The 15,341-nt window shown below is 39.3% G+C and overlaps 1 protein-coding gene across 3 annotated transcripts in view; it reads left to right on the plus strand.

Annotated features, from left to right (window-relative positions):
- OSBPL3 (oxysterol binding protein like 3) overlaps window positions 1-15,341 on the plus strand; it is a 196,348-nt gene that overhangs the window by 126,843 nt on the left and 54,164 nt on the right. For all 3 annotated transcript variants that reach the window (XM_043872172.1, XM_043872175.1, XM_043872174.1), the window contains 5 exons: window positions 240-363; window positions 1,695-1,798; window positions 2,004-2,096; window positions 3,156-3,312; window positions 13,214-13,344. In XM_043872172.1, the coding sequence (XP_043728107.1) occupies window positions 240-363; window positions 1,695-1,798; window positions 2,004-2,096; window positions 3,156-3,312; window positions 13,214-13,344 (609 nt within the window). The remainder of the gene's footprint in view (window positions 1-239; window positions 364-1,694; window positions 1,799-2,003; window positions 2,097-3,155; window positions 3,313-13,213; window positions 13,345-15,341) is intronic.

Genomic DNA, 15,341 nt, shown 5'->3' on the forward strand with positions numbered 1-15,341 from the left:
TTTTCATATGGTTATCATTTGGCAGGAGAAGAATTCAGGGGCCTGTAGCACAGTGTGGCCACACGGGAGACAGCTGGAGTTCTCAGGGTCTCTGATGGAGTGCTTTGCTAGAAGCTTCTTTCTCATTATGGGCAGATGGCTTCCATTAGCAACCAACCCACTTTATTATCCTTTACCCTAAAGAGTTCCCACCAGGCTCTGTTTTCATTTATAATGTGCTTTTGTCATCTGTGGAACAGCGTAGCAGTATATCAAAGCAGAATTCGTTTCAAACCGGAAGCAATTTATCATTTTCTTGTGGTGGTGAGACTCGAGCACCATTATGGTTACAGTCTTCAGAGGACATGGAAAAATGCTCCAAAGGTAGAGTGACTCATAACCTCTGCTTCTTTCTGTCAAAAACCTCTGCTTTTAGACTTTCCTGATTTCGTTTATACTCCAGGTGAATTTATATTCTCCCTCTAGACTGGTTTATGTTCCCTGTCAGATTTTGCTTATGAAGATCTGCACTCATGATAAACAAAAGACACTCTCTTTTAGAGTTTTATGTCTTCTCTTGGGTATGTGTGCAAATAGGTTTCCTTTATTGTTCTTTAAGCCCAATTTCCACATAGACTGCTAAATCACAGAATCCAGGGCTTAAGTGCCAAAAATGATTCTGATGCACATCCAAGAACCTCCAAATCACTGTCCAGAGGTGAGTGGGTGAATCAAATGAAGATTGCTCACCAAACAGGTGTTCTCTACCCTGGCTGCACATTAGAATTGTAAGAGAGCTTTTAAAATGCCAGGATACCCATGCTCAGGCCCCTCTCCCAGAGAATCCCTTTAAATTAGTGCAGGTTGGGGCCCTGGCATCACTGGTTTTTCACAGTTCCCAAACTGATTCTGGTTAGGGGCCACTCTTGCCATACGGAGTGGTCTCAACCTTAGTTAAGAATCACCTATGGAACTAAAAAGGAAGTCAACAGTGAGGCTGGGAGTATTCTAATTTAATTGACCAGGGATGAGACTTTAACATAGGTAATTTTAAGAACCTCACCAGTTGATTTTTAAAATGTAGCCACGATTAAGAACCACTATCAGAGAAAGATGCCTGAAAATTGCAATTTTCTCTGTTGATGCAGATAGGATCACATCTGGGGACATAAAATGCTGCCTTCTCAATAACTATGAGCAATAAAAGTACTCTGCATTTATCAACTTATTTAACCCAACTGTCCTGTGAGCTCTGAATATCATTATCCCCTCATGGACTGTAGCCTACCAGGCTCCTGTCTATGGGATTTTTCAGGCAAGAATAGTACAGTGAGTTGCCATTTCCTACTCTAGGGGGTCTTCCCCACCCAAGTATTAAATCCACATCTCTTGCATCTCCTGCATCGGCAGGTGGATTCTTTAGCACTCGTGCCACCTGGGAAGCCTGTAGGGAAACTGAGACACAGAGAAGTTATGTAATTTGGCCACGATTCACAGTTTGTTAAGTACATTCAAATTGAGGCAGCCTGGTTCTCTAGATCTATGCCCTTAACCACAAGTCTACTGCCTCTCCTATAAAAACGGCAGTAAAATTTCCTGTCTTTACAGATGTAAAAGCCAATGTAGATAAATGAGAAAAATAGCTGGCACTAGTACAGTGAAGGTTGAATCCAAGACAAGTGGCTCTTACTTCTCCTCTTGTTTTCCTCCTGCAGACCTGGCGCACTGTCACACCTGCCTGGTGGAGATGAGCCAGCTCCTACAAAGTATGGACATCCTGCATCGGACATATTCGGCACCAGCTATCAATGCCATCCAGGTCAGCCAGAGGTCATTTCTGTTTGCCTGCTGGCACTCTTAGGCTTTCCTCTCTCCTCCCAGCCTTTCACTAACAGGGAAGTTTTCTGGCTGGTTGCTTCAGCCAAATTCAAGGGATTGGAGTTGGTCACTCTGGTGTGTGTCTTTCCCTGTTGGTTTGGTGCATCTTACTGTCTGTGCTCTCTCTTTCCTGTTTTAAAACAAAGGGTGGAGCTTTTGAAAGTCCCAAAAAGGAAAAAAGATCACACAGGAGGTGGCGGTCCAGAGCTCTTGGCAAAGACGCTAAAGGAACGCTGCAGGTAACCCTTGCTTCGCCCTACAGGCTGGTTTCCTCAGGGACACGTGCTGGGGGCCCATAGAAAAGTGACTATGCTGTAGTTACTCTCGGATATCCTGTGCAGAGACAGGAATTCAATCACTTGGGTTTTCTGAGTACTAAAATAAGCGTGTCATGTTTACTGAGTAAAGGAAAATGATGCAGTTGGAGGGACTGCAGTCATTTCTAGAGTTTTGGTTTCCCCTTCTTCACTGCCTAGCCTGCCTGCCCTCGTCCCCACTGGGTGTGCACCTTGATTTGTGACTGCTGTGGCTGTGTGGTCTGTCCACCTTTTCTGTGGCTCAGTGGACTCGCCATCCCTCCGAGCCCACTGGCTGGAGTCTTTGGGAGCAGGACATTGTATAGACTATCTCTTCTTTCCAACCGTCCCATCCTCCCATCATAAGTTCACTGCATAACGCTAACTGCTGACTTTCCCAATGCACAGCTAAGCCAAGATTTGCAGCTCAGTAATTATATATTAAATTTCAGCATTATTAGGGTCAAAATAAATCAGGAACTTATGGAAACTGTTATACTGTTATGTAACTCTGGCTTAAAGCACTTTATGGGTTGAATTGAAATACTTTCAAAGCAAAGAGAGATTTGTTTTCCAAACCACTGAGAAGGTGATTTGTTTGGTAGAAGCACCAGGTGCTAATAAAGAAAACATTTTTAAACCTACTCCCCATTAACTATTAATATTAGTAACCTAGATCCTGGGTAATTATTGCAAGGAGGAAGGAATTGAATATAAATGAGAAAGAGCCTGGCCACTTTAGCTGTCGTTTTAAACCTGTAGCTTTAAAGTTATGATCATCTCCAATTAAAAATGTGATTTCTCACCCACTTTTATTTCATAAGAAGCTAGTGGAAGTTGCCATGGCAAGTGTTTTCCTGAGTTTTCACATTGAAAGTTATCACTCAATAAAAAAAATGTTCTATAGAATGTTCTTCTTTTCTACTTTCCAATCTAGAAACAAGTGAATAGTCTAAGCAATTCACATCTAAAAAGAAATATCTCCCTTTGGTGTCACTTCAGGTACCTAAGCCTTTTTCTGGCCCAGTAAGACTGCATTCCTCCAATCCTAATTTGTCTACACTAGATTTTGGAGAAGAGAAAAATTATTCTGATGGCTCTGAAACCTCATCAGAGTTTTCTAAAATGCAAGAGGATCTGTGTCATATTGCCCATAAAGGTAAATGAGTTTTCTTTCTTTTTTGTGTTTCTTCCTTCCAATGTGTTTGATGAAAATATTATGTGCTTGTCTGAATGTGGGGAAGTCCTTGGAGAAGGGACTCTTAGCTGGTTCATTTTCTGCTCTATTAGGATTTCAGGCAACCTAATTTTTATTTTTTGTTTATTTTATTGGTAATAGGGAGTGTATTGGCGAAAGTCTCTCTTTAACTTGTAGGGGAGAAGGTGAGAGTCTTAGGTATACTTTAAAGGCTGAGCAATTTATATGAGAGTGATGAGAGTGTAAACTGGTACTTTTCTGGAGGCCAATGTGACATCATGTTTCAACTTTAAAAAAAAATCTATCTATTCAGCAGTTCTACTTTCAAGAATTCATTCACAGGAATTAACTTAAAAGTTATCCAAAGACATGTGCTTCTATGCTGGCTCAGTGGTAAAGAATCCACCTGCCAATGCAGGAGACACAGGTTTGATCCCTAGTCTGGGAAGATCTCATATGCCGCAGAGCAACTAAGCCCATGCACCACAACTATTGAGCCTGCGCTCTAGAGCCCAGGAACTGCAGCTGTTGAGCCCACATGCCACAACAACTGAAGCCGGAGCGCCCTTGAGCCTGCGCTCTGCAACAAGAGAAGCCACTCCAGTGAGAAGCCTGTGCACTGCAGTGAAGAGTAGCCCTTGCTCATCGCAAATACAGAAAAGCCCATATAGCAATGAAGACCCAGCACAGCCAAAAATAAATAAATTAAATTAAATTTTAAAATATTATCCAACGATGTGCATTGTAGCATTGTTCATATCAAAAATTAGATTTTCAATATCATTTGTTGTTTAGTTGCTAAGTCGTGTCCAACTTTTTTGTGACCCCCATGGACTGTAGCCCACCAGGTTTCTCTGTCTATGGGATTTCCCAGGCAAGAATACTAGAGCAGGTTGCCATTTCCTTCTTCAGGGGATCTTCCCTACCCAGAGATTGAACCCATGTCTCCTGCATTTGACAGATTCTTTACCACTGAGCCATCAGGGAAGCCCTTCAATATCATTAAGAAAATGCAAATCAAAATCATGATGAGACATTATTATGTACCATTAGAATAGCTAAAATTAAAAAAAGTACAGACAGCTGATGCGGATACAGAGAAACTGGATCTCTCATATATTGCTAGTGACAATGCAAGATGGTACAGCCACTCTGGACAATAGTTTGGCTTTTCTGTAAAACCAACATGCACTTAAAATACAACCCAATGTTTACATTCCTAGGCATTTATCCCAAAGAAATGTAAACTTAAGTCCACACAAAATCCTGTACACAAGTGTTCACAGCAGATGTATTAGCCAAAGACGGGAACAACCCATATATCCTTCAGCAGATGAATGGTTAAACAAAAGGTGGTATATCCATACAACAGAACACTGTTCATCACTACTCAGCAATAAAAAGGAATCGTCTGTGGATACAGGCCACTGTGGAAGGGTTCTCAAGCACAACATGCTGACCAGTCTCAAAAGGTGTCATAGTATGTGCTTATACTTATTAACACTTCTGAAGTGATCCATGTATAGAAATGAAAAAGTGACTGGTGGTTATGGGAGTCAGGGACAAGGAAGAGAAAAAGAGGGAAAGTGTGATTATGAAGGCTGGTAGTAAGAGGAATCTTGGTGGCGATGGAAAGCTCTCTATCCTGACTTTGGTGGTGGGTCCATGAATCTACACATACGATAAAATTGCATTAACTGATACTTATATCCATGTTCATGAGCGAGAGCCTGTCAAACTTGTGAAATCAGAATCAGAGCTGTAGGTTATACCAACGTCCATTTCGTGGCTTAGATGTTGTACCAAAGTTATGTAAGATGTTACCACTGTGGGAAACGGGAGGTAGGGCACCCAGGACTTCTCTGTATTGTTGTTGCAACTTCCTGTGAAATTTCAGAATAGAAAGTTTTTTTTTTAATTAGAAATAGCCTAAATGCCTGACAATAGAGAGATTAGATTTTTAAACTGCAGTGTAATCATATAATAGAAACTTAACAGCTACAATAATAATAATGTCATCTACCTTATATTGAACACATAGTGTCATGCCGAGTGTTTGCTGGTAAGAACTTAACATGCAGTGTTTCTTGAATTCATACCACAGAGTAGGTATGACTGTAACCTCTTATCAGTGCCCAGATAAGAAATCTGAGACTTAGAGAAGCTAAAGAACTTTGTGAGGGTCCCAGGGTAGAAAGTAGCCAGACTGAGACTTGAACCCTAACTTGCCTGACCCCAGAGTCTGTGCTTCTCACCTGCTGTCTCACTGCCCTTCCAGACAGAATTAGCCAGGGTTATTTTTATAGGTATTGGAAGATATACACAGTTCACTTCAGTCACTCAGTTGTGTCTGACTCTTTGTGACCCCATGGACTGCAGTAGCAAAAAATACAAGGCATGATCCTGTTTTGGGGGAAAAATATATTAATCTGATATATATAGGCATATTAAAAAATCTGGAAGGATATATACCAGTGTTTTAGTGATGGACACTAGGAGTACTTATTATCTTCTTTCTGCTTTTTAAAAAATTTTTCATATATTATCATTTTTTAAAGGAGAAAATGAGTAAAAATTGTTGCATGGGAGGACAGTGCTTGAAATAAGAGAAGACATTTCCTGTTTCCTCTTACCGCCCAGAATTTTCCTTCCTTTATATCACTGATTCCTTTCCCTCTTTCCTTACCTCCAAAATCTAAAGTGTGTTGGTTATGAGGAAACCATTTATGCTCTTTACTAATTCCCACCTCAAACTCTTGTCCAAGCGACCATTAGAACTTTGTCCATGTTTCGCAGTGCAGTTGCACGATTTATCTATAAAATGGGAAGAATTACCTGCCCCAACCCCTTTAAAGATCTTCATACACCCCACTGTGTGTTTTCTGGACCCCTTGTAATCAGCTTGTTTCATTTTAGGTTGTGTGGGAGGGAATTTGTATACAATGCTGTTACTTTTTAATAATATGAGCTGTCCTTTTAAAAATGAGAAGGACATTTAAAAATGTCCTTTTTAAAATGTCCTTTTAAAAATGCCTCCCGGCAGAAGAGAACTAGCCTACTTTTAGTTACCTTGAAGAAGCTGCTTCCTCAGCAGGACAGCGGTTGCTGTACTGAGTGGATACACTGGTCCCATCCTCTGACTCGTGGGCCTGACCTCATGCAAGGTCATGGGCATCAGCTAGCTGCTCTGTCTTTCCAGCTTTGTGAAAACCAGCTGGCTGCTGGATTTGTGCTCTGAGAAAAGGTCCAGGAGCACCTAGTCAACTTCAGCCTGAGCCCCACAGGCTTGCAGATAGCAAATTCTACAAGCAGCCCAGCAAGCATGGTTTCATTCCTGTGGTTATAGTGTTCTTGCCCAGACTGGAAGATCTCAGAGAGTTGCATTTACACAGGTTGTAACTCAGGGGCCTCACAAAGTGAAGACAGTTCCCAGGTTCATAACTTTTGAAGCATCTTGACCTTTCTTCCTTTTGTAAGCCTGATTTTGTTACTTTCAATTTTTATTGTACTTTCTTAACTGCATCACTGTGATTTCAGAACAGCTGAACTCAAGGCAAGAATTCCACTGGTGTTGTAAATAGTCTGCATTACCTACTTTTTATTCAACTTGTTAAATGCATCTGAATTCTCCCTGTTTCATAGAAGTTGGATCAGGTGGTAGAAAATCAATATACACCCATTCTAAAAAGTGTTTGTTGTATATTGTAGACTATAAGTTTGATTTTATGTGTCATTGGTTCATGTGTCTGGCTTTGTGTCTGTTCACACACACACAAGCAAACAGAGAATAAAATGTACTAAAATCTAAAAGTGATAAATAATTTGCCTTACAAATATTAGCTTGTGTGTGTGTATGTGTGTGTATGCACACTCAGTTGTGTCTGACTCTTTGTGATTCCATGGACTGTACCCCACCAGGCTTCTCTGTCCTTGGAATTTTACATAAACCAAAATGTATTTCATGGAGCACATTGCCCATAAAACACTTTAAAAAACAAAATTCCGTGTTTGCAAAACATTGCTGACTATAATTTGCTTTGCATTTATACCAGAAACAATAAATATTAAAGACCCTGAGAAGTCCTGCAGCAGGGAAATCTGTTAGCTTTGTTTAACTTAATGATTTAAAGATTTTCAATGTTATTATGGAAATTCTCCCTCCTCCCCGAACTGCTATCAGCTATTGCCAGTCTGGAACTAAACTTCCTGAGAAACATACATCAGCAAACAATGCAAATAGTAAGCCTCTTTGGAGCTAACCCTCTATACCAGCTAAGTCAGAAAACTTGCATTAGACTAAGCCACCTCTGTTACTGACTAGCTGTGGGACTTTCACCTCACTGATTAACCTCTCTAGGTCTCAGTTGCCTCATCTGTTGAATGTCCTGAAATAGTCGTCCTGACTCTTTGGGCTTTCAAAAATTCTATAATTATCTTCTATGAATAATTGTTTTTCACTGAATGGAAATTATTCTTACTATTGCTTATTGTTACAATGAGATTTTATGAAAAAGTGTTCTACTAGTAGCAGAAGCAGAAATGGTGAGCAGATTTAGGATGAGAAAGCAAGAACTAGTATAGGACTGGGGTCAGGGTGCTCCAAACAGAAGAAGGTAATCACATTCTGCCTTGGAAAGGAAAAAAATTAGGTTTTTTAAATACGTCTCTTGCAACCTGTGAAAGGTATTTGCAATGAGAGAAATCTTCATTTACAAATATAGAGACTAAAAGTAGAACAAAATTAAACTCTGTTAGATTATTTGCTGTTCTTTTGTTCCTGGATTCTTTTCCTGTGTTGAGCTTTCATTGAGAGGTCATTTGTTAACTGTTTTGAGCTTATGGAAGCATTGAATAAAAAGCCAAATATGTCACAATGATATCATTTGCAAAGATTAAAAGCTAAAAAACATACACGAAGCCAGGTCACTTATCAAGCATAATTTAGAATCTAGCATAAAAATCTGCCAAGCAACTGCAGTCATGTAAATTATCAGTAAATAAGTAATCAAATTACCTAATGTAACTAAAGGAAAGAAGTATTTATATAGAATATGGACTTGAAAGTGTTTTAAAACTATGGATGTCCTGTGTAGTTTGAGAATTAGGAGAAACAAGATTACAGATGAGATCATCTTAGATATTTTAGATGTTAACATCTCCCACATGCCACATGATACAGCCAAAAGAAAAACAAAGAAGAATTCACCAAAATGTAGTTTTCCTTAAAAAGAAAGAAAAAGGAGGAGTCCTACTGTAGGTTGGGTGCTATATAATAATGTGTTTTCTTACTTTCCTCAAAGTCCTTTTGAGATATGGGCATTATCTATACATACAGATGTGGGAACCAAGGATTTGTCCAAAATCTAAATAGCAACTGTGTGATAAGTGGCAGGATTTCAGTTCACCTTTCTTTCATTGCACAGTATCTTTCCTTTGTACCACACCATTTCTGTAGAGGCGTGTCTGTGGTATTCACAACTGTCTTCTTCAAGAGCATTTTCTTTTCCAGTGTAGAGAAACTGGAGCATATTAAATAGAGCACAGGCAAGTTAGGAGTATAGGTGTCCTTTAGCACCACCTTTCACCGTCCAAACATGCCAGCTCTGCTCTAAGTCAATAAAAGGGTGGCATGGAAGCCCATGGAAATGGGAAAGATAGTGATCATATGAGGCTTCTCTGGTGGCTTGGAGGGTAAAGAATCCACCTGCAATGCAGGAGACCTGGGTGGCTGCAGTCCATGGGGTTGCAAAGAGTTGGACGCGATTTGAGCGACTAAGCACGCAACTGATCATACCATGCTTATGGTGTTCCGACCTGCCCAAAGCTCAGCCTGTGTCCCACTCTCTTAGTACAGAGAGAGTGTTTGAGAAAATGTCTAAAGACAGTCTGGGAAAGAGGTGCCATAATTCCTTTCGATATTCAGACACTCCATGAAAGAGGAAGTAGTTCTGTTTGCCGATGAGACACTGAGGTGAACATCAACTTAGAAAAAGGATGGACTTTCTTAACTCAAGAAGAATCTAAAAACAAAAGTGGATGGCTTTAGGGGACAGCAGATGCTCCAAACATGAGCCCAAAGGCTATTTGGCAAGGAGGCTTAGAGATGAGAGAAGCTGGTCTTTCTATGCAGCAGGGGCCTTAGTGATCTTTGAGGTTCTTAGTAGCTCTGAGCATCTAAAACTTTCTATTTGGCTTTGTTTATGATCAGATACTCGTGGATGTGATCCACTCATTAGAATCTTTCTATTTTTTTAAACTTTTGGTTTCTCTATAGTATCATGTTAGAAATTAACACTTCTGCCACAGAAAATATTTCTGACCTCTGGGATCCTGTGTCTTTAGTAGTTAATGTAAATATGGTCTCCAATGAGCAGCCTCTAACCATTGCTCTGTGTGTGCTGGATCATTAGGCTGCTGTAAGGACTATTTTATTCTCCTCTGAGTTGGGTCTGAACAGTCATTTAAGAAACTTAGTGCCTGATTTGGTCCCCTGAGCCCCCTTTTCAGGTGGTTTAGAAAGCGCTTAAAACTTTAAGTATAGTGACTATGTGAGTTATTTTCTGCTTGTCTTATGCCCACAACAGTCTTGTCAGCTGTACATTTTGAGCCAAAATGTATATTCTGCTGACTTAAAATTTTTAATAGTCATCTTCTCTAAGTAAGTGAAAGTCATTCGATCATGTCCGATTCTGCAACTCCATGGAGTGTAGCCCACCAGGCTCATCTGTCCATGGGATTCTGCAGGCAAGAATACTGGAGTATGATAGCCATTCCCTTCTCCAGGGGATCTTCCCAACCCAGGGATTCAACCCGGGTCTCCTGCATTGCAGGCAGATTCTTTACCATCTGAGCCATCAAGGAAGCCCTAATCTTCTCATTTGGTTGAATACCTTGCTTTATGCAGGGCACCTGAAAGCCAGAGGAATTGATTTGTTAAAGTGGCAACCAGCTGAGTGCCACGTCTGTTTCATTTAGAGCAATGAACATGATGGTGAAAAAAATTTTTTGTACTTGTGTAAAGTGACAGATGTTAACTAGACTAATTCTGTTGATCATTTAGAAATGTATACAAATATTGAATCATTATGTTGTATACCGAAACCAGTATAATGCTTTATGAAAAGAATTGTAATAAAAAAAGTAAGGAAACTTACCAAAAAATAACAGTGAAGAGATGTTTCCCCAAGGACCCACTCAGATGGTCGTGGGGATCCTGTGGGGTTGCCAGGGGTGGGATGCCCATCTAATAGAACCTAAAGTGCAGTTTGTGAGTTAGCTGCTGGGCTGGTTGTTTGCCAGCTAAGAGCTTCCACTGCTCCTAATGCTCGATAGATTCTAGTCAGTCTAGAATCTAATCAATAGATTCAGTCTCTCATTCATAGAACTTATACCCTGTGTGCATTTATTTATAAATGATGTCCCAGCAAGAGACTCGGATATCTTAAAACTGCTGCCCGTATTTCAAAAGACTGCAGTCATCATCACTTTCCTCCCTGTATGTTTCTTTATTACCATCACTATTATTATTTCAATAGCATTTATTGTGTATTATATGGGATGCTTTAGGTTAAGTGCTTTACCTTTATTAGCTTACTTAATCCCCATAATGATCTTATGAAGTAAATGCAATTATTGTCCCTATTTACAAGGGAAGAAACTGGGCTCCAGGTGCATCATATCCTTGTCTGAAGTCTTACAGTGAATAAGTGTTGGAGCTGGGAAGAACCCAGTGCTGCTGCTAGAGCCCACACTATTGGTAACTGTGTTGTCCTGGCCATTATTTTGCTCAATGGAATTGTTTAAATCAAAGAGCTAAACTTGTTCCATAGACACTATTAGAAAAATCAGTACCTATCGACCCCATCTTTGGTCGTCAGAAGCATCATATTAACAGTGTGTTTGCATTTAAATAAATTGCTTATTTGTCCTGTGATTTTGTGAAGAAGTTCTGAGTCTGGGTAAACACCACAACCTCGGATAAGTTCAGGGACAGCCTGCTGAGAGAGGTTCAGTTGTCTGCGTGGCTGTGGAGAGAAGGGAGCAAGGCAGTCATGCATGTTTAATTTCTGTGATACTGAATTGGCGACTCCTGAATAGCCGTGCCTCTAAAAATGCAGCCCTCGGGGAATTCAGTAGTATGCCAGGCCATTAGAGAAGAAGTATGTATCAGCCTCTTCCCTCTTCCTGCCTTTCTAAAATAGTATAGAATAAAGGAGAATGGAAAGATAATATTCAAATGTGATTTCCATGATCAATAATTCAGATGACAGTTGCATTATTCCTCGGAGGTAACTTGTGCATTATATGATCAAAACTTGCTGTATTTTTTACTGTACCTGAGAACAGTTTTTAAAACTTTAGTTCAGGCATCTCTGTGCCTAATAACACTGAACTCTCATGGGACCTAAACACTCACTCAGATGAACCAAGTGCTGAATGCCAGGTTGAGAGGCAGGGAATTCTGGGTCGGGCAGGTGAAAAGACTAATAAGGAAAAGGGTAGTTAACACCTTTTTGGAAATAATTTCAAACTTACAGACAAGGTGCAAGAATAATTAAAAAAGAAAACTCAGGTATCTTTACCCAAGTTCACCATTTTTAATATTGTGCCACATTTATCTCTTTCTACACACACACACACACACACACACACACACAAACATACACACACATACATACACATGCAGATATGTGTGCATTTGTTTATTTTTTTGATCCATGTGAAAATAGGATTCGTACATCGTCTTTTTTTAATGCATTTATACTATCATGTATATGTGTATATTTCCTAAGAATAAGGATATTCTGTTACTTAACCACAGTTAGTTATGAAACTCAGGAAATTTAGCATCGAAAGTACTTTTACCTATTCTGCCTTTCATATTCAAATGTCAGTTATCACAATATCCCTTAATAGCTCTTTTCTCCTTCAGTACAGAATCTAGTCCATAGTCATAGATTGCACTTAACTATCATACCTCTTTAGTCTTCTTTAATTGGGAACAGTTCCTGAGTCTGTCTTTTCTTTGATGAAATGACAGTTTTGAAGAATACAGGCCAATTTTTAAAAATACAATGGTCCTCATTCTAGGGTTGTGTGATATTTCCTCATGATCAGATTCACATGGCCTATCCTTGGCTGGAGTTCAACAAAAATAACAGTGTGTCTTTTTCAGGGTATCACACAAAGTCCCAAGGTACACAGAGTCTATCAGATTCTCACTGGTGATTAATTTTAGAAAACAAATTAAGGTGCTGTCTAGTTTCTCCTCTGCCTTGGTACCATTTTCCTTCTGACATCCCAATAAGTTGTGTTTGCAAACATTTCCAGTCATTAGGGATACAAATAAAACTAAATGTTGATAATTGAAAAGTATAGTCCTTTCAAGTGTCAAAATATATTGGTAACAGGTCATAACATCATGAAATTTTATAGTGGATAGGGACTTTGGAATTGACAAATGTGTGTGAATTTCAAAATTTTACTAGATCTTATTTTCTAGAGTAGTTTTAGGTTTACAGCAAACTGAACAAGAAGTTTGGTGTTCCCATACCCACTCCCCCATACACATATACACAACCTTGTCCACTATCAACATCCCACCAGAGAAGTCTATTTCTTGAGCATCAGTAAACCTACACTGAAACATCATTATCACCATAAGCCCATGGTTTACATTAGGGTTCACTTTTGGTGTTGTACATTTCAGGTGTATTTTTTAAAGTCAAAATAGGGTGCATTTGCTGAATGAGAAATATTCATGACTGTTACTTTTCTAAATTCTTTTATAAGAATTCTCTGTTTCTTGTTTTTAATTATGCCTCTTCCTTTATTCCTTTTTATAATGATTATATCTTTATAGTCTACTTCACTTTAAGGTCAGCTTTTAATACCATATCAATGGAGAGAGAGAAACTGAAGCAGCTGATGGAGCAAGATGTTTCTGCCTCCCCCTCTGCCCAGGTCCTTGGTCTGAAGCATGCCCTGTCATCCGTAAGTTACATCTCTGAGTCACAGCAATGCCTGACAGTGTGTCTGGGCTCATGAACTTTTTATGTGTTCCATCGCCATGGTTGTGTTGAAAATTCATGAGAAAACCAAACACATTATCCAGATTATATTCTGACCTTTCATCACATCTGCTTATTCTAAACACCAAAGCTGAGCCTACCCCAAATCTTAGTAGCAAATATTTCATTGAGCATTAAATACTGTTTGGTTTCCTCCTATTTATCTTGAGTTTTCTGTTTTTGTAAAGCCTTTATTACGTGTTTGTCTTATAGACATTTGTTTGTTAATGCTTACAAAGTCTGATGGTTTGCATATTTCCATACCTAAGATTTCACAAGCTTTGACCGATTTTCCAAATTGTTAGATACAAGCAGCAGAGTGAAATTTTGAATTCACACTCTTCAAACAGGGTTAATCCTGTTTACTTATTTACAGCCTGTCTCTTTCAAAGACAGGCAAGTGATTTGATTTGATAGTACAAACATTTAGCTCCCACCTGCTCCCTCCGTGGGCACAGAGAGATGAGTCATAAGGAGTCTCAGGCAGTCATTGTGCCTTCTTAATAAACAGAAAAATCACTGCCAAGCTTCAAATGTTTTTCAGGGAGCCAGGCTGTCATTCACACTCTGTCCTTTTTTCCCCATTGATTGCAATTTATTCCTCAGAAGAACTGGGCTCTGTTGAAGTTCACTGTCCTAGTATTCTATTTTGAATAGCTGACAGTACCTGATTATTCACTCTAAATCTTTCAAAAGCTGGAGAACTTTTAAAAGAACATACTTATTTGTTCCTATGCTTTACTTCTGTGTAGAATTCTTGCTATGAAAAGAGACAGTGTGTGCACACACAATTACCTTCTGAAGTGTTACTGAACTTTCTATGTAGGTTCAGGTAGGGGAGGTGAATTTTAGGACCTTGTTTTCAGAAGCTAACTCAAGCAGTGAGAGAACTAGAAAATACCCACTTATGCTTTCTACTCATCATGTTACCGAGAGAAGTAAAGTGATGCTTTTGGTATACTGGTAATTGTTAATACATTAACTTTGATACGTACTGTCATTGTAAGGTACTTAAAGGTGTATTCACTCAGTTGAACATTCCCAGTATATTATCTTTGAAAGAAATAAAAAATAACATGGATTTACTCTATGTTTAGAGTCTTAATATTGTCAGTTGAGAGGTAGAAACACCCCCTTTTGGATTGTAATGGACAATCAGTCACACACAATCTGCTGCTTTGGTTTGAGAGAAGCAGGGTGGTTCTTCACTTTTTTTTTTAAGTTTATTTTTTAGTGGTAAAAAGCATTGCTTTATTCATTTATGTCATTTCTTTGTGGCCCAGCCACCCAATGGAATATTATCCATCAATAAAAAGAAATGAGCTCTCAAGCCATGCAAGATATGGGTGAGTCATAAATGGATATTGCTCACTGGAATAAGCCAGCCTGAAAAGACTATGTACTGATCCACTCATATGATATTCTGGAAAAGCAAACATACAGAGATAATAAACAGATTAGTGGTTGCCAGGGTTGGGGGGAAAGCATTTCTTATTGTTCCAAGTAGGTTGGCTTTTAGTGCCTTTAGAAGGTACCTCTGATGGGCTCCCCAGCGTCCCCTTCACTGTGGTCTTCCTCTTCCCTGCCCTCCTCCTGTGTGAGGTCCAGCTTCATTTTGTTAATCTGCTGGTCTGGTAGAGGCCATGAGACCCACTTGGCTATGCTGTCCCTGGCCACAGTCATTAGAAAGTTGAGATAAAACGGAATGATCATTTACTTCTTTTTTGTCTTGGATTCCTGATTAGATTCAAGGCTTGTTTTTTAAAAACAAAAATTTGAGAGTTATCTCAGGGCTATCAGAATGAATCTGTGTTGAATGTACAACCTTTGTTTTTTTGTTTTTTTTTTATTTTCCTCTTCTGCCTGTGGCTCACAAAGGAAAGAGAAGCTACTAAAATAGCATGTTTTTCAGGCTATCTG

This window comes from Cervus elaphus, chromosome 18 (genome assembly GCF_910594005.1).
Source record: "Cervus elaphus chromosome 18, mCerEla1.1, whole genome shotgun sequence".
Taxonomy (NCBI): domain Eukaryota; kingdom Metazoa; phylum Chordata; class Mammalia; order Artiodactyla; family Cervidae; genus Cervus; species Cervus elaphus.